The sequence below is a fragment of the Hippocampus bargibanti genome, linkage group LG03, assembly GCF_051943395.1.
Source record: "Hippocampus bargibanti isolate YZ-2025 linkage group LG03, ASM5194339v1, whole genome shotgun sequence".
Lineage (NCBI taxonomy): Eukaryota > Metazoa > Chordata > Actinopteri > Syngnathiformes > Syngnathidae > Hippocampus > Hippocampus bargibanti.
The window spans coordinates 14,353,137-14,372,886 of NC_142736.1; the positions used below are offsets into that span (position 1 = coordinate 14,353,137).

Consider the following 19,750-nt stretch of genomic DNA (forward strand, 5'->3'; position numbering starts at 1 on the left):
GCTCCTTTCAGAGCAACATTTTACCCCCCAGCAAAGACTGGCACGGGCTTCACTGTTTCAGTGTGAAGAAGGAAAAAAAATGTCAATGCAGTGGCACAAAAGTGCAAACAAAGCAGTGTTAATGGTTGAACAGGTGTGGGCAAGCTGTGCACATCTGCTGAATGGAAAAGTGTGCCCAAAGGAATGGGGTGTAATTCAGAGAGGGCGGTCACACAGCATTGACTTCATGGATGACCATTCATTCTTAACCATTCAGCAATTTAAGGTATAAAACTGTAGATATTTGAGTTCCATAATCATCTGCATTGATCTCTTTGGACGTCCCGTCTGTCTCGTGGTTGACTGAAAACCACAGCAGCAATTTTTTGTTGTAATGCATTGTGTAAATACCATCTTAGTTTTCTCTAATTTTACATGCGTCATGAGCGGAGCGAGATTATTGTCATTTCAAATAGTACAAAGGGTATACAAGTGATACTCATGCTTCTAGCGTGATACTCTTCTTTTTCTTCTTCAAAATCACACATTTTTCAATGCACATTTTTTGACTGAAAAGACAACAGCATGAAAATCTCTACAGGGTGTCCCCTGCCTACTGCCCAAAACAGCTGGGATAGGCTCCAGCCCCCGGGGATCCATGTGAGGATAAAGCCGATCAGAAAATGGATGGATGATAAATCTCTTTAAAATTCATCGAACTAAGATGTTTCATGCCGAAGTTTGCAGAGAAATAAATGAAGCTCCCAAGAGACGCGTGAAAATTCAAGTTCCGGTTCAGACAGATTGCATTAGATGAAAATATCAGAAATTAATGAACTGGCCAAGTATCCCATCATCTATTGTGTCCATAATGTGTAATTGTTTTCAAGAATCGGAAAGTGAGTTATTCTTCGTTTTTCATTTGGTTTTAGGAGCAACTATTTAGAAATCAACTCATAATTTGCCATAATGTTGTCTTTTTTCTACCTCTTTTGTATTGGACAAACAAGTGGACAAATGACAGCAATACAACACAGATACATTCCTGCGTTGAGTGCTGCATGTTAGTTCGGCCCGCGTACAGAATACAATTGTCAGAAAGGGAACTTCAAAAGGAGCTGGACAATTTTGTAAACGACACTAATAATGTCTAAAAACCTCTCACAGCCTTTTCATTTTGTAATTTTGCCAGGCCTGTGGTGCTACCATTTAACCCCTGTGACCACACTTACCTCTGCTGTCATTACTTGTCTGTCGTTAAATGCATTCCTTCACGCCCTCCAAGTTGCACTGGATACTATTGCGTCACGTCCATATATATTTACTCCAATGTCGGCATATATTTTAAGTTAACTGTTTTTTTTTCAGGAGTAGTTTCAAGTAAAATAGTCATTAAGTTTCCCTCCCTGAATATTTTTACCTTCTTTGATCTCTTGTCTGACAGTGTTGACTGATTTCCCCCCAAAGGCTTTGAGCATGCAGAGACCTGCACTGCTTTTATCTGCGCCTCCCCATCAAGGACTTTGAAGCTGTTTACTCATTGCAAAATAACCTAAAAGAGCAATGAAGTCCCTTCACATTGCTTTTAGAGAGAGCTAATCATCTTATCTAAGAAGTGCTGTCCCCACATGTGAAAGTATATTTACATCCATCACAGGCCATGTGCAGACAGAATCAACAATTTCCTCTGCTTTTCTCTATTCGCACTTCAATGCGCAATTGGGACAACCAATATACAATTCAATAATGCTTTTCTATCTCATAATTTTATAAAAAGTGGCTTATGTCTGTGTCTTGAAAAGAGGGCAAGGACGTATTCTTCTTCTTTTCCTTTCGGATTTTCCCTTCAAGAGGTCGCCACAGCAAATCAGTGCCCTCCATTTTGAGAGGTTTGATCCGCATGTTTGTTTTGGCGGATGCCGCATGTTTGTTACGTCGGATGCCCTTCCTGACACAACCCTCTGTATTTATCCGGGCTTGGGACCGGCACAAGAAGACATATGTCCTTTTGTGGCTACAGAACAAGCAACTCGCTCCCAAACACAAAATGGTAATCGGCACAGCAACATTCAAAAAAGCAAAAAGTATACTCACTCTCTTCCCAAACTGGGTGTTAGTATGGATAGATGGATAGACGGATGCCATGTTCACCTTCTTCTGACTCTCATCCAGACCTTTCTTTTAAAATGCAGCAGAGTATGAAATATTGCTGCTCCCTTGTACTGCTCCCAAAGTTGTTAATGCAGTTCAACCAGAAATCACCTCAGGGGATACCTGAACATGGCATACAGGCCACTCTGTGCGTAAAGATGAGCTTGCCAGCTTTCCCGCAGAGAGGCAGTTCACAAATTAAGAACCTCGCACCTGTGCCCTCACTCCTATGGCGCTCATTATCTCACCGAGAGAAGCTAAAATCTGTAACTGAGAGTTTTCTTCGACATGGGAAGTCAGACTATCACCACCCAAGTTGGTTATTTTCGATGCTTTACAGTCCAAATGTAGATGAAAGAGATTTTCCAACAGAAATCAAAATGGTTTTGAAAGACTCTATAAATGATTGATGATGTAATTAGTATTGAGAGTGTATCTATCTGATTTACTGCCCTTTCAACTTCCAGAAGCACGAGTACTGAACAAATGAATTTACCTGTTACACGGCCACACACACATTTGACGACAGGTGACAGCGACTGTTCAGTACATTACACTCAAAACGATTCATTTTTGTGACGAGGCCAAAATGAGATAAATAATTTCGGACTCCATTGTTTTTAAACTGCAGCATTTTTTTTTTTGTTCTTTTGACTTCAAGAGGGCGCCGCAAGAGTGGCTGCCTTTCCAGCAGCTCATGTATTTTGTTCTCCTACTTTCATTCCTCTCATCACTTTGCTGCTGTGAAATGTACATTTCTCCACTGCGAGACTAATAACGGCATATCCAATATCCAAATCGCAGGAAATTCTGAATTTTATGGATATTCGTTTGTGTTTTGAGGAGTGAATGTGGTTGCATTAGAACGGCTGGAGATGGAAAGAACTCTAAGGGTGGTGCATTAAAAAATCCTTATACTATCTCTTTACAACCAAACAATTTTCTTCAGTGTCATAGTGGTGGTTGTCCGGTTAAAACTTCGTTTGTCTTTCCTGGTTCGCGCATTGTCTGGAGTTCACTTGATAAAAATATCAGCAAGTACAATAGATGGTGGACAAACATCTACTTTATTCTAATGAGGCAGAGAAAGCACTTCTCCTCTCGGTGGGACGAAGACATGAGCACAAGAGCACAAAAAAGCAAAGAGTAAGCAAGAAAGCAAAAGAGCTCCCGCTCCAAGTTTTTAAACATACAGAGTGGCGATCTGTTGTCCAATCAGTTGCGAACAAGTCGACCTTTCCCGTCCAATCGGTTACGAGCAATTCAGTGTTGGGCGGGTCTTAGATTGAAGTTGGAGCCGCTGCTTTTTTCCTCCCACGGCTATTGTACTAATAAGACTGATAGTTTTATTTAACTAAATTAGACTGAAATTAAACGTGCACAATTCATAATATATACTAAGCTAAACATGAAAAAACATATGTTTACTTAATATAAACATGAAATAACGTAATATGTTTACTAATGTGCATAAACACTCTATCATTCCCTCCTGTTGTACATTTAAACATCAGTTCATACATTTCCAAAAGATTTCATGCATGCACGTCATACTAATTGCACAGGGAACCATTCTAATCTCATCTATCCAACGTCTAATATTATTTAACTTACCATGGAGAAGGCGAAAAACCTCTATCACAATTTTGCTGCTGTGATATATAACCTCTCCATTTTTGAGGGTTTTTAATGAGGAAAACTCCTTCTCGGCTCTCCGTTTTCTTTTTTTTGCTTTTGTTCTTTGGAGCAACCACTCTCTGGCCATGGTGTACTATCCCTAGCTACAACACTGGGTCCCCTTCACGCATTTGTTGATACAAAACCTTTGCGTAATTCACCTGGGAATTAGTTATCATATTCATTAGCATTGTTCTTAAGCATGGAATAATACAACCAATGACTAAGAAAATAAGTACAATCACAATTGCGAATGGGATAAACAGTCTGAGCAAAGTCTTATACCAAGAGCCCCCAAAGAGCCCGTCAAAGATCCACGGTTGATCAGGCCGGTGATCCTTGGCCATGGCATCTCTGAGATCCCTGACAACAGACAGAGCATCAGTCATGTTTATGGAATTCGCTTCTTCGGGTATGTACGTACAACAAGTATCACCCACCATAGCACAGACGCCCCCTTGTGGCGCGGTCAAAAGGTCCAAAACCATTCTATTTTGCAGCACCATTTGTCTAATTGCTGCAATTTCAGTGTTTTGCATTTCATCTACTTCCAAACTGGCGTTTACAAACACTTGAAACCTGTAGTCAATTGTTTCAATTCGTAGCATGTTTTTAGCTACTCCAATTTGTGGAAAAAGAGCTAACATTACCTTACTTCCCGTGCTATGGTGTTTGAATTGTTCTGGAACATCAGTTCCCCAGATCGAATCGTGGGGCTTAAACGACACTCTTCTTTTCACATGATGGTGTGCTGGACGACTGGTAACGATGAAAGTATTGTCAGTCACAGTAACAGGTGCGCACATACCGTAGGCTTTCGGGGGAATAAAAGAATATACTTTCCATCCACATAACCACCAAAGATGTGAAGATACAGGTAAAATGGTGACATTGGTGTTTAACGGTAGCACGTATAAACATCTATTCTCATCTATAAAACCTAGATTTTGACCTGTACCGTACATTGCAACGCATACTGGTAATCGCAATCCGCTCTCGGTCATAACCTGATTTTCAGTTTCCAAAATGGTATCCAAACTTGGAACAATCTCTCCTCTCGAAGCATTGCGAAGAACTGGAAAATGTTGATCAGGTTTATGCGAAGATATTAACATATACGCAGCTCGAGCCATTTTATCTCCAAATACCTTTGAATGCACTCTTTGTTGCGTTACAGAATGTGGCATAAAAGAACAAACAAAGCAATTACTTTTCCTATTTTGTTTAGCAATTAATGTAGCATAACGATACCACGTGTTTGATAACAACGGATTCCAGTCATGTTTTTCTCCTGCAAATGGTTGATATAATGCGTCCATGACATCTGAATTTTGGGCTTTTTTGTCAGGTGTTTCCATCCAGGCTGTCGGTTTGATGTGCGGTTTGCGCTGGAAAGGCGATGTCACGACTGGTGTTGTCAAAGATAACAACATGCATATAGTTACAGGAAAACCAGTGTGATGTTCACGAAAATCAGGACAGAGTCTCAAGTCCATGCATCCCGCAACCTTGTGGGTTACGATAACGAGTTGGATATCTGTCATTGTGCCAGTTCCAGTTCCTAACCAGTTCCCTTGAGTTATCTTTCTGACAATTCGTTTTGCTTCTTGGGCACAGCTATTTTGAACCCATTTTGTTTTGGGCTCAGAATGGACCACAACTGAGTCCCAACCAGTGGTCCAAGTCTTCCCTGACTTGATACGAGCGTACCAAGAACCATGAGGGTAATCACTTCCCGTTTGTCGTGCTTCGTTCCTGAGGATGTTAAGAGGAAATGAGATGATTCCTGCATCTTGTAGTGGCAAGCAGGCTACAGGATGTGCCATGCTAGGGCACTTTTCTGTCATCGTTGGTTGCAATGGTGGAGTCTGGCAGGCTGATGGAATGGGAGGCTTTACGTGCGTCATCTGGATTGCCTCCACTAATTCATACAGCAAGATGATGTGGACCAAACCCATGGCTATTGAGTGGTTTGGCTCCGTCTCTCTTCCACCTGCTCCGGATCTGGTTGGTGAACGATTTTGCAGTGGCTTTGATGCACCCAGGTGGACCTCTCGGCGATTTTGATGGCAGTTGGCGTGGTTATCAGCACGGTGAATGGCCCCTCCGACTTTGGTGCAGACCTTGATCAGCGCCTTCGGGGAGCCCAGCAGCCTCTCTGTTCCTGCAAAGGGAACACAGGACTGCGGCAGTACATGTGCTGTGGACCTCTTTGTTGTTGTACAACATTTCACACAACCATTTTGCCAACAAAGCACCTGGATCTGAATCATTCTTTTAGAATAAAATGCAACTGGTCTCAGCTTTTGTCCATGCTTTTGTAACAGGACTGAAGTCATGTATTTGTCTTTGCAGTCAACTGTTTGAACAAAAGGTTTGTCATAGTCAGGTAAAGCTAAGACGCTAATGTTTGCTATCAAATTTTTTAATTCTGTAAATGCTTTACTGCCCTCTTCGGTCCACTGAATAGAGTCTTTCAGTGCCATTTCGTCTTGGTATATAAGTGTCAATAATGGTTGGGTAACTTGTGCATAATGCGGAATCCAAGTTCTGCAATAATTGCACAGTCCCAAAAACGTCATCATCTGTTTTTTCGTCTTAGGGCGAGGAACCTGCAAAATTGTCTGTTTTCTCTTAGTTGTCAACTCTCTTCCCTTTCTTGACAAAAGATGTCCTAAGAAAACTACTTCTTGTTGACAGAACTGCAATTTATCCAAAGAAGCTTTGTTACCTGTATTCGCTAAATATTGGAACAAAGCTATTGATACAGTCTTGTTCTCATCTTCAGTCGGTGAAGCAATTAAGATGTCGTCAACATACAAAAGAATCTGAGAAGATTCAGGATGTTTAAAATCAGCAATACACGAAGACATTTCCTGTGAAAAAATTGTAGGACTATCTGTAAACCCTTGTGGTAATCTTGTATATGTATATTTTTTCCCATTAAATGTAAATCCGAACCAATGACGTGAATTTTTGTGTAATGGAATGGAGAAAAAGGCATTGCTCAAATCAATCACTGTAAACCATTTTTTGTCAGGTTTTAAACTGTTCAATAATGTGTGCGGGTCTGGCACACACGGAGCACGTGATTGTATGGATTTATTTACCTGTCGTAAATCATGCACCATTCTCCAAACTCCAGATTCCACTTTTTTAACAGGAAATATCGGTGTATTACATTCACAAGTTGGGTCTTCAATCAAAATACCAGCTTTCACCATATCCCGTATTACAGGGGTGATGCCAATAATAGCGTCCTGTTTTAATGGATATTGTTTAAGTCTTGGTCGATAAGTCGTTTTAGGCAATACTTCAACTGGTTTCGCTGTTTTAAGTAAGCCCACATCAGTTTTTCCCGATGACCAAAGGGTGGCAGGGACGTCTGGAAAGTCCTCCGCCCCTAAAGTGGCCATCAGTGATAATTCTAGTGAATCGACCTTTACTGGGTCCCCCATAGCGTCAACTACGAAGGACTCCAGAAAATTCACTTTTTTGGGTTTATACCCTTCTTCTGTTGGTATTAACGCTATTTGCAATTTTTGTAACAGGTCTCTCCCCAACAAATTTATAGGACACTCTCCACTCAAGACCATAGTGACCTTGTATGGACTTAGTCCCTCATCTAAAATTTTTATTGGTTTAGAAATCGGTAACAATGTCACTTTCCCATCTGCAGATACCACAGAAATTTGTTGTCGACTCGGAGTGACACCTGGAATGGTGTCTCTTAACACTGATCTGCATGCACCACTATCGCAAAGAAATTTGACATCCTTTTTCCCGATTTTTAGCCAATAATAAGGTTTTTCGTTTTCCGGTAAGGTTAAGGCAAACACATTAGTCAAATCCAAGATTTCAACTGGTTTTATTGATTCCCATTCCTCACTGTTGTGACTGTTGTCATCAGTGTTGAAATGGGGTTCCTCGCGTCAATCTGAATGTTTTGTTTTATGTCCTTCACCATATCGCGTATTATATGGTGGAGGTCTGTAAGATTTCCCATGTTTCCTTTTCGGTATAGGTTTCTTTTTGCAGTGGCGAGCCATATGCCCTACACTGCCACAACTGTAGCATCGATCATTGTGCGGCATCCGTCTCTTCATCCGATCCTGGTATAACACGTTCTCCATTATGTTACCCATGGTAGATGCCATCACATGTTCCATCGGCGAATCTGCACCATTTCCCCACTTTTTTCTCACCACTTCTTGGGCGTGTATTGCCCATTCCATGAGATCAACCAACCTTCCAGTCCGGTGTTGGACATAATGTTTGCGAATGAAATCTCCAATTTCCGGCGTCAAATTCTGCAAAAATGTTTGCTTGAATTGGTTGACATATATAGAATTCTCATCAGCAGATTCAGGAATACAGCAGTGGTTTCGAAAAACATTTTCCAAGCGTCCCCGAAAAATGTTAATATCTTCCCCACGTAACTGTCTACAATTCTGAATCAAGCCAAAGTTTGGTGTTTTCTTCCATAATGTTCGGATGTTTTCACAAACCAATCTTCGTTGGGTTGACGCTTCCTCGTACGTCATATTTGTTCCCATCGATGTTTTCCCAGTGAAGTCACCTTTCACCCGATTCCAATGATGTCCCAAGCATCTCCTGAAAACCTTAAGTGTTTCTTGTCCATTCAACTGATAAGAAGCACATAACTCTTCAAAATTCTCAGTCCAACTTTCTGCATTTTCAACAACATTACCTAGTCCTTTACACGCCTCTGCAACATCACTGTCGCCCCATGGCCGATAAACCAAGATAGTTTGATCATGTATGCTTGAAGAATTAGGATTTGCTACCTGAATGAGTGGCAAAACGTCACAGTCGCTTCCATTATTCATTTCAATTCCATTCAACTCTTCAAACGGATACAATTGTCCAGAACAATTTGCTTTGCTCCTCGTACGCGAAGAGACACAATCAGCGGCAATCTGATTTGCCATCTCAGGTTGTAATCCTCGTATTCCTCCAGTAGGGGTCATAAGCGCTCCATTCTGCTGGTCTGCCCAACAGACATTTGGAGTCATCACCTGGGGGGCCCACGCAGGGGGGCCCACCCGCCCCACAGGGGTTGAACAAATGGCGTCCTCCCCCTTCTTCAGCTCCGCGGAGGAGGGGTAGAAGGGGGGTCGTGGCGCCTTCTCGGGGCAGCCCCCCGCCTCTCCCCCTCGCCTCCCGTGGGGGAGCCCTGGGGGTTGAAACAATGGCCGCTCTCCATTTTCCACCAACTTTACATTGGGACGTGCAACAGACGAAGCCACAGTTTCATCGTCAGAGCCCACCTTGGAAGACATTGCAACTATCGCTTTCTCCTCTTTTTTCATCCGTTTGGCTTCCATCTCTCTCTCTCTGATTTTTGCTTGCGCAATCCAAGCTTCGCAGGCAATTATCTCGGCACGTATCTTTCCAAGAGATTTTTTCATCGCGGATGCTTCTTGAAGTTTCAATAGAAACAAAACTTCCTTCAGAGGCTGGAGTTGTAAAGAACCAGAGAACGTACTACAGTCCATCCATTTCTTGCAATAAAGTTCGCTACCTGGGAACTTTTTGGACATAAACTCTACGTCCCTATGAATTGGGGTCTTTTTAGAAAAAATAGCACCCATTTTCACGATTGCAACAACAAATTCCTTCTTTAACTATCACAAGAAAGGAAGCACACCTCGCGATGTTGATTCAAACCCAAGAACAAAGGGCGTGATTCGCGCCAGTCCTCAGCCAGGATGCGCGTTCACGCACACACACAAGGAATGCTCTTACGCACACACGCACACACACACACACACACCAACGGCTCAAATGACTTCGCCCCCACCCTTTCTTCTCTCCGAGACAAAGAACTTTCTCTGAGCCACGATGCTAGCATAGACAAACCAAGTTAAAAATGTATTTTTGATCTTATTTCTTTCCTCTCGACTCAGTACAATAGCAGCTGCCCTAAAACACTTCCGCTCTACAGACTAAAAGCGGTCCACCACACAAACTGAATCCCAGCTATCACCACCTTGTGAACAATATTCTTTCGCTGGAAAACTTCCGATTCACATTTCGGCGTGTGGATATTGCGTGCACCTTAATATGCACTCCTCCACCGGCACACGTATTCTCATTTGGCCACCTTGCCTAACGAAAATCGCTTCACACCGGTCCGTACGTGAGTCAAGTGGAAAAGAGACTCTCTGGCCAGGAGGTCTCACAATGCATTCAAACAATGGCTGCTAGCTAGCGCGCTACTTACTTAGTGAACTTTTGAATGCTGCCGTGTAGTCCTTCAGCCAGAACGCGAGGAGCCCAACTGCCACCAGAAAGTTGTGATTCCTTCTGTCTCTCGCGTGGAGGATTTTCCGCGAACAGGCTTTAGTGAAGAACGAAAAAAAAAACTTCGTTTCTTCCGTAGGTCGCCCCAATCAAAGCGCAGATTTGACGCGCATCCCAATGCGGGCCTCCCGTCGAAAAAATCATAAACGGGTCAACCGCCAGGAGCTTCTTTAGCTCCCGTCTCGCTTTGACTGGTCACCCAAGTTGTGGTCCTCGAGCAAAGACTGGTTGACTTGGCACGGGTTTCTTGGCACCAATTAATGTCCGGTTAAAACTTCGTTTGTCTTTCCTGGTTCGCGCATTGTCTGGAGTTCACTTGATAAAAATATCAGCAAGTACAATAGATGGTGGACAAACATCTACTTTATTCTAATGAGGCAGAGAAAGCACTTCTCCTCTCGGTGGGACGAAGACATGAGCACAAGAGCACAAAAAAGCAAAGAGTAAGCAAGAAAGCAAAAGAGCTCCCGCTCCAAGTTTTTAAACATACAGAGTGGCGATCTGTTGTCCAATCAGTTGCGAACAAGTCGACCTTTCCCGTCCAATCGGTTACGAGCAATTCAGTGTTGGGCGGGTCTTAGATTGAAGTTGGAGCCGCTGCTTTTTTCCTCCCACGGCTATTGTACTAATAAGACTGATAGTTTTATTTAACTAAATTAGACTGAAATTAAACGTGCACAATTCATAATATATACTAAGCTAAACATGAAAAAACATATGTTTACTTAATATAAACATGAAATAACGTAATATGTTTACTAATGTGCATAAACACTCTATCAGTGGTGCTGGGCTGTGGGTAGTGTAGCCAGTGTGGTCAAAGAAGAATGTCAGTTATTGTCTCAGATGACTAGCTCAGTTGGTGAGACGAGGACAAGCCCAGAATGTTGACTTGTGATGACTTTCTGGACGTGCCCCCGACCCGCCCACCCCCCCATCTGTAGAAGAATAACAGTGTCCCCAGATGGATGAACTCATTGAAGACTTGGATAATCACATGCCTGGAGGGAAAGCAAGCATTTTTTTTCATGGAATCGTAATCCCCACCCACTCCCATCACTCCCACCCTAGATTTTCAGAAGCAAATTCGGTCTCATTAGAAAGCTGCAGCAGTGCTTTGGGACTAAAGGCAATGTGCCTATCATGAAATCGGTGTGAAATATTCAAATGGTTTTCAGTGGCTGACTAAAGTTCAGTTTAAAGTTGTCATAATGGTCAGGGAACAATGCATTTCTCTCATGTCAGCAAAGGAGTATGTGCTTTGCATCTGTTTCAGTCGGCATTGCTGGCTCAGTGGGGCGATCCTTCGCTGTTGGTTGGCCCATGGGGAAACTGATAAGAGGGCGGATTCAGGCCTCAATCATTGCTGGTTAATTATCACATCCGCAGCAGGTGAGAGGTTTCCCCACTGTGCAATCCCTCCCGGATCTTACTCAACTACTCACACACATCAGGAAAGCCATCCTAATGAACAATCTCCTATTTAAGGAGTTATCTGTTCGGTTTTGGTTAAACTATCCAACGGTGTGATAGTTTTTGAAACAGATCAGGATTTATCACTTATTTTTAATTTTTATGAGGTTTACATATAAGGCTGGGAATCAAAAATGTGAATAGCGCCCTATAATTAGTAATTAATAAGTAATTAGTTAGCCCCAGTAATTACATTCCTTAGGAATCACTTTGCTTGCTTAAAGATTATACTTTCTTGGAAAAATAAAACAGTGCCTTGACCGCTGGACAGGGGACTTAACATGTTCTCTGGTGAGATCCGGTCGACGTAGCAGAGGGGGAAGAATGTCACGACTGTATGAAATCTGAAGAAGAGTACTATAATATTAATAGGTCATCTCAAAACCATGTTTCTAATATTCAAATTAGCACGTGTGCCAAATCGGCCACAATTCTCCCATTTATGCATCCCTTTAAAGCAGTCGTTCTTAATCAGGGGTGTGAGGATACCATGGGGGTAATTTACAAATTTTCGGGGACAATGGTCGGGTAACCGAGAAAAGCGAAACATTCTGGAAATGAAGAAGTCATTGTGTTAATTGGCATGAGGGATAATACTAATTAAGCTGTAACGTAAATCAATTATGACAATCATTTAGAATATAATCTGTATTTTATATAGTTTTTATTTGTATTTTATGTCATTTTAATGTGTCAGTTATGTAAATAAAGAATTAAATACATGACAGTTTTGTTATTTACACATTATGATTATGATTTCAGTTTTGCCGTTGGTCGTACAGTTGAATTTGAATGAGACATGTTTTAGCCACCAGAACCTCCAGATCAAGGGAAACAATATGTTTGCTTTCCTCCCCAAATTGAGTTGATTCTCAATATGTATGTGCATTGGCAACTTACTGCCTCAATATTAAGTGAGATTTGTGATTTTAGGTCGGTTATGTACACCGGGCCTTCCTATGTATACACGTCCTTATTATTTGAACTCCATGAATAAGTATGACCACACCCAATTAGCATTGCCTTCGGAAACATTTACATGGAATTGCTTATGTTTATTCTTATTTGTATTCTGGCTTCTATATTCTGATGTGTTGGGTTCCCCGAACACACGCACACACACACACACCCATCGATAAAAGTCATAGTATAAATGGCTAAGTGTTATTTGCTTACCCTTACCTGTAACAAAGTGGTGTTTTTGGGCACTGAGCCAACGGGAGAACAAGGCCAGTCCTATTTCTTAGTCACAAGCTCTTATGTAACAAAAGAAACAGTATCATGACTTTTTCAAAACGAGTGTTATTTTTTATATCGACAAGCCCCCCCACAATATCTTGATAATTATCGTATTATGACATCCATATCATTATTTTTTTATTTTACATATTGTTAAATCGGCAAGCAACATAGATGTTTTGTCCTGTATGTAAATACATACATTGTTTTATTTTATGTACTGCAACATATAGCGATCCTCCACTAGGGTTTTACAAATCAGTTAACGTTATATAACACATTACAGTAATATAACACAACACATAACATAAACCGCGGGCAGCCATGCAATCTTATCCACTATTCCTGCTTACGCCTTGTTGTTTCAAGTCATTACAAATGAAAGAGGAAAAACTGGTGCCCTTTCAGCACCGGATCATAGATGTCTTGCTCAACCAAAAAGTAAACGAGAAACCGTGGTGTCCATTTATGAAAAAACGAGATTAGTTCACTTATACTCTCCCACGTAAATCCGCTTAAATTCCAAGCGCTGAATCTTCAGTTCCAAATATGGATCCATGTTCCTCGCCAACGGTCTTCTTTCCTCATTCTCAACTCCAGCAGCCATCCAACTAGCCACATCAACGCTGTCCAACAGCGCCGCCATCTCCACTGAACAAAACAGGGTGGTAAAAAATGCTGCCCTATTACAGGTGACAAAAGCCCTGAGGCTGACAAGCGGCGACTGTCAAAATCAAAATCAGTGCGGGTACACACGTGCTTTGATCTGTCTTTCCATATCGTCTTAAAAACACACGAACCGGTGGCTTTGACAAGCAGTGGCAAAATCAGTTGACCTTGCTCGGGCATGCACTGTTATTTATGCCAAAAACACGGCCCCAACACAGCAGGCAATCATCGGCCTCCCTTGTGAGACCGCCATCAACCAACCACAGGCCAGACATGTTACAAGACATGAGGTGACGACCATTCACAAAGTATATTGAAGATGGTCGGACCTAAAAACAGTCAAATGTTGAAGGCTGCTTCAAAATCACGTGTCGCTAACAAAAGTTGCCGCACAGACTAAGGGTCATAATTTTCCAATGCACGTTTTAAGATACAAATGCTTAAACATAATCAGAGTTACATTAATATTAGAACTCTTAAGTTAAAGTATGTTTCCTATGAAAGAAAGTGAGCCCATTGAATTCATAGAAAACATGTTGTGGCGCATGGTCAGAATGGTAACACCTCTGCCTCAATTTGAGCCAGAAAAAAAACTGTGGTCACAGTATGCTTCATATCAAACCAAAGACATCCACTTTATTTCCTTTTAGCCTTTCAAATTGCAATTCTAATTCTGCACTGGCTTTGTGTGTGAAAGTAGGGTTTCTACCAAGATGCCTAGCGTGCCCTTGTTTTGCAGCCCAGGTCACAGAGGGGCTCTGGTAAAGAAAAGTCAACCGGTTTTGAAAGAAGTCTATTCTGTCAAAAGAGCGGCTCAATAAGAAGGGTAGTCAATATGGTTGCTCTCAGACAGCGTCTCAGTTAGGGAGGAGGTTTCCTGCTGAGCCACTGATGGAACAAAACAGAGTCTATGTGCAAGCACACCCTCTTTATCCCTATCCACTTCAGTTTGTTTTTTCCAAAAGGATGGCTCTTGCCTGTTCCATGGAAAACAAGACTTAGATGACTGATGCATCAATGTACTTTTTCTCCGTTATTTCCCAGCATGGTCTTATGTTTAGTATTACAGCCTTGGCTTGAGAGCGCCATATAGGATATCATGGCGTCACCTTAAGGTGAGCTCCTGAAAACCTTTCATGACACAGAGCAAAGTGGATTTGGGACAGATGTAACAGCCCATACTTATCAAGTAGACAACCTCGTTTTCTGGCCTCATGCTCTCTGCTCCCTCGTTCTCACTGGTTGCGTGTCCTGGTGTTTCCTATTTTCCAGAGTCGAGTGGGTGCTCTGCTCCCTTACTGCTTGATCTGAACATATTGCACTCTGAGTCAGTGCAATATTGTTACTTGCTCATCTGTATGCTTAAAATCCCTAAGTCCTTCCGAATCAACACTTTTTAGCTTGGAGACGTGTTTACAAATATTTATTTGTTGTAATTGTACATGATTCGGCTGAATTGCAAAGTATTTGGAATTTTCTGAAATGTAAATGACGTTTTGCTTTTTTGTGCCTGCAAGTATTTTACACCTCCAAAATGTCTTATTTGGTTGTATTTTTTACTCGAAATCATGTGATATCTAACTACAGTTTACTTTACTTTTTTTATGGAACGGTTTTGCACATTTACATTTGCACAGTATACAGTTGACATTCTTATTTTGTTATGCTTAGAATATCTTGTTTTCTATCCTTTCACCCCCACCCCAACCCCATCCCTTTTCAATTGCTGCTGTGGACTGCAAATTTCCCCATTCTGATTCAAGAAGAACTTTTTGAAACAATTTTCTCTGCAGACCTTTTTCTTTTTTATTAATCACGTTGGGCTGGGATAGATGTGGATTTGAGAAGTCTAGTTTTGGATTCAGTCTAATGTTAACCCCCCCCCCCCACACACACACACAGATTAGAACCCCCTGAGTTTCTGTTGTAATAAAAAAATTGCTGTTTGTAAACCTTGCAATCATAGTTAGGGGGAGTGTAAACATTGAATAAAGTGATCAACAAGCCTCATAAATTTCCCCTCACCAAAATAAATCTTTCCTCTGTGTCTTTCTTTTCAAAGATGGTTTCGAAACTGGATTTATAGGAGATTAATATTGCCACCTCCGTCCTTTGCACATTGTGATAGGGGGATGAATATTGATTTTTGAATCCCATTCCTATTAATTTAGCATGTTTGGTATAAGAAAGGTGCGTTTCCTGTAAGAAAGCAACTTCAACTGTCCTTTTTTGGTTAAGCGGCTGCATAATTCCGTTGTTAAAGCAACGGAGTTCGAATCACACTTCGGGCACATATGCAGACCTTTTCCCATCTACAATAATTTCCAACATTACTTCAACACACGTATTAACAATGGTGTAAAATTAATCTCAAGCGTCTGAGTCTTTGTTCAAAATAAATCAATGTAACAAAGAATTGACATTCAACTGTCACCTGTTGATTGACTGATTTTTCACGAATTGACTCCCCGGCTAGTTTCATTGAGCACACCTCACAAATACAACCACGACTTTTTCTTTTGTGTGAGTGCCAGCGAATGAATAACGCCGGATTACTGTGTCTTTTACCATCTAATAGAAAAGCGTTGTCACTTTTTCACTGACATAGATGAATGAATATGAGTATTTCTTTTTAATACATAGAAACTGTTGGAAAAAGGAGGCGCAATTGGTTGGGAATCAAGTCATTCATTTAGAAAGAATCGGTGGGCACTTATTTCCTCTCTTTTGTTGAAAGAGCATTGAAATGATTGCACAGCTTTATTTAGAGGCAGCGCTGAATTGGCTGTCCAAATGTAAAATGAAAAAATTATAATGCACTCCAGTCATTTTCAAAAGCACTTTTGACATAGTTGCACTTTCAAGATAACGAAGTGCATTAAAGACAAGCATTGATATTGCTCTATAATGGAGCCAACATTACAAGCTTCTGGCTCTGGCTCACAAGCGAGGTGATGTTGCAAGGTAAAAGAGGGACTGAAGTTAAATTGTTCACGCACTGACGTCACTTGTAGCGTGTCTCCTTCCTCTCTCCCCCTGCGTGTCCCTCACCTGCTCTTGGAGACATGTGGTTTCTTAAGACAAGAGCGGGCAGAGTTTAAACAGTGTTTAACATTCCACCTTTTGTTTCACTCCATTCACTGCATTATTAAAATACCTCCATGCACACTTAATTATTTTCTGGCTCTCCTCATCCCCGCAGAAATGTCAATTGCTGTTATTTGTCTAACCAATACCACTCTTAGGTGCCGGGGACTGAATAATAGATGAGTACAAATGCAAAACCATTGCACGTCTTCTGACTATCCGTTTCATTTTGATGTTAACATGTATACCCGAGGAAAGGAAATTGCAATTGGGTTCCAAAGTCTGTAGAACTTCTCTGCACTGTCCTCTGATAGGCGCAATATTAACTTGCCGGGGAGGCTGGGTTCAGTAATATTTGTCAGGTCCTTCCGTACAATTTTAATGGGGCTTGTGGTTTCAAAATGAAAAGTGTCTGTATGTGTTGCTTTGGTAACATAACCTTTAGTTTTTATGACCAGCCGCGGAGTTCCAAACTTTCTTTTTTGTTATTTTAGCAACCAGTAATTTTCCCGTGACTTGTGCTGTAGACAAATATATTTCATTTCAAAACTTTGTTTTAATATTTTCACAGAAGCTTATTTGAACCAGAAAATAGATCATATGATGCTAAGGAAATTTGAGTTCTTGTACAGCTTATAATATTTTGTCTTATCTGTGTCCCTCCAGCATCAGCAGCACAGCCTTTCAGCCCATTCTGGTTCACGGTGGAGCCTCAGGACACAGTGGCCATTCGTGGGAACTCTGCACTGCTCAACTGTTCTGCACACAGCGATGAAGATGCACCAGCACGCATCGAATGGAAGAAAGACGGCACCTTTATGAGTCTGGTTTCAGATGACAGACGGCGAATACTCCCTGACGGCTCCCTACTCTTCACCCATGTGGTTCACTCAAAGCACAACAAACCTGATGAGGGCACTTACCAGTGCGTGGCCACCATTGAAAACCTAGGATCCATTTCGAGTCGCACAGCGCACCTCTTTGTTGCAGGTAGGGGTGGCAAGTAACATTTATCCATATACATATACTGTATACATATGTGCACGCGTGTATTTTATATATAGGGGGAGAGCATTTTTTTATGTGTCTTTTTACTTTTGATTGTAGGCCATCGTCAATATTACGATACATTGTTAAGCGTTATCTTCTACTCTGCTACTAATGTTTGCTCCTTTGTTCCTAGAAAAGTAGGGAAAGGTTCTGTAGTTGCTTTCTTTTGTTATCATTGATTTCTTGTCCTTGAAATGTGTCGCCGGGTGTCTCAGTAGAAGCCTGAATGCATTGCCTTTATGGGAACGACATGCATGAAAAATATTTTCACTTGTCTTTTCTATTTCTTCTACCCCAATGTCACCTTTCTCAGTGCGAGAGCATTGAGTGACATGGGATTATTAGGTGTTTCGAGTCAAGTCATGCCCTGAAATTCAATTCGCAGCCCAGCAATCTATTTACTGTGCTTTCCTCGTGGTACAGTGCTGGCAGGTTTAAACATACTCAAGAGATGCCTTTTGCAGGGCATATGCTGTAGTAGTAAGTTTTTCGGTATTGACGCCTGGCTGTATTCTTTGTGATTCAATCACTCCCATACATTATATTTTGGTTTCATGATAATAATTATTGATTTGGTCTTTACCGCCACAGCTGAAGGAGAAACAGGTTCCCTTTTCTCTGTGCAACCCCTCCAGTGGCCCATCGAGCTGCTTATTGTTTAAAAAAGGACATGAGCAATATGACAATGATTCGATCATGGTGCCTTTTCTTTACTCTTCATCTTGATCAAAGACAAAATAACTAGCCATTTGACTCAGAGGAACATGTGTCGCCAAAATGATTCTCGATCCCAATAGTTTTCTAATGAGACTCAACAAACTGTTGCAGCGCTCCCATCACTTTTCAGCGCTATGGAAATATAATGCAAATGTGGACCTGAGATGAGCGATACTGTCAGACAGCTTTATAGCCAGCCTTGAATGTTAGATGCAATCACTTTCAACTTGTAGCGTGGAGCATTCCCCCCGCCTTCATGGGCACACCTTCAATGCACGTCGATTCAGGAGTGTACTATTTCAGCTTGATTCAACGACACGCAGACTCTTGACAGCAAATGTAGTTTTACTTTATACATTTGCGCAAGCGTGGCATTGATGGTGGACCTGCAGCGGGTAGGCAGGCAGGTGGTCAATAATAGTCACGTGAGTGCAGGCCATTAGGCTGTCATCAGACTCTGGAATGATTGTGCACACATCGGTTGGAGTGGGCGTGACCTCTCTGATGCAATGACCAAACAAGTCACGGATGGTTTGCGTGGCACAGAGCCTATTTGACAAATATCAGGGTAATATCTGGGAGTGATTGCTAGGAGACGTGACGGTCACTTCCGCATAGTAGCATCATCGGCGCCATACGTCCACAAGTTCCTGCTGTCAATGCTCACACATTTATACTAGATAATACTAATTAATCTTCATAGTTATTCTTTTAGTTCAAAGATCATTGAATTCAACTGATTTAGGGGGCAAGATGGGTGTTCTGTTGTTTCTTCTTCACTAGCATGCTAATTTTTTTTCTCTGTAAAAAGTGATGCAAAAGTTATTGTGTTGTATGAATTGTGATCATTGGAACAATATAATATGAACTATTGACACTGTTGTATCAGTGCAAATAAATGGATACATTTACAATTGTCTTAATAATTATGATTTTGGGGCGGTGCAATGGTACGTCTGCCCCACAGAGGAGAGGAGCAGAGTTCATTTCCGGCTCCGGCCTTCTTTTGTGGACTTGGTGTGTTCTTCCCGTTCCCGCGTGTTTTTTTTCTGGGTACTCTGGTGTGCTCCCACATCCCAAAAAGATGTGTGGCAGGTTAATGGGACATTCCAAATGGTGAATGTGAGCAGAATGGTTGTTTGTCTACGTGTGCCCTGCAATTGGCTGGCAACCAGTTTAGGGTGTTCCCCGGCTTCTACCCCTAGGCTGGAATAGGCTATGGCACAGGTGTCAAAGTCAAGGCCCGCGGGCCAAATCCGGCCCGCCACATCATTTTTTTTCGGCCCCCGAAAGCAAATCTAACTTGTTAAATTCCATGATGATTGCTAAAATCTGAGCCAAAATTTCATATTTTTGGATGTCAACCACAATAAAAGTCATT

General features: G+C 41.7%; 1 protein-coding gene and 1 long non-coding RNA gene across 15 annotated transcripts in view; one reads left to right on the plus strand and one right to left on the minus strand.

Annotated features, from left to right (window-relative positions):
- LOC148900423 (uncharacterized) overlaps positions 1–1,400 on the minus strand; it is a 46,096-nt gene extending 44,696 nt beyond the window's left edge. The window contains exon 1 of the long non-coding RNA XR_016114451.1: positions 1,212–1,400. This is a non-coding gene — a long non-coding RNA (uncharacterized LOC148900423). The remainder of the gene's footprint in view (positions 1–1,211) is intronic.
- Positions 1–19,750, plus strand: part of neo1a (neogenin 1a) — a 175,679-nt gene that overhangs the window by 57,639 nt on the left and 98,290 nt on the right. For all 14 annotated transcript variants that reach the window (XM_088992117.1, XM_088992123.1, XM_088992120.1 and 11 more), the window contains exon 2: positions 17,269–17,592. In XM_088992117.1, the coding sequence (XP_088848243.1) occupies positions 17,269–17,592 (324 nt within the window). The remainder of the gene's footprint in view (positions 1–17,268; positions 17,593–19,750) is intronic.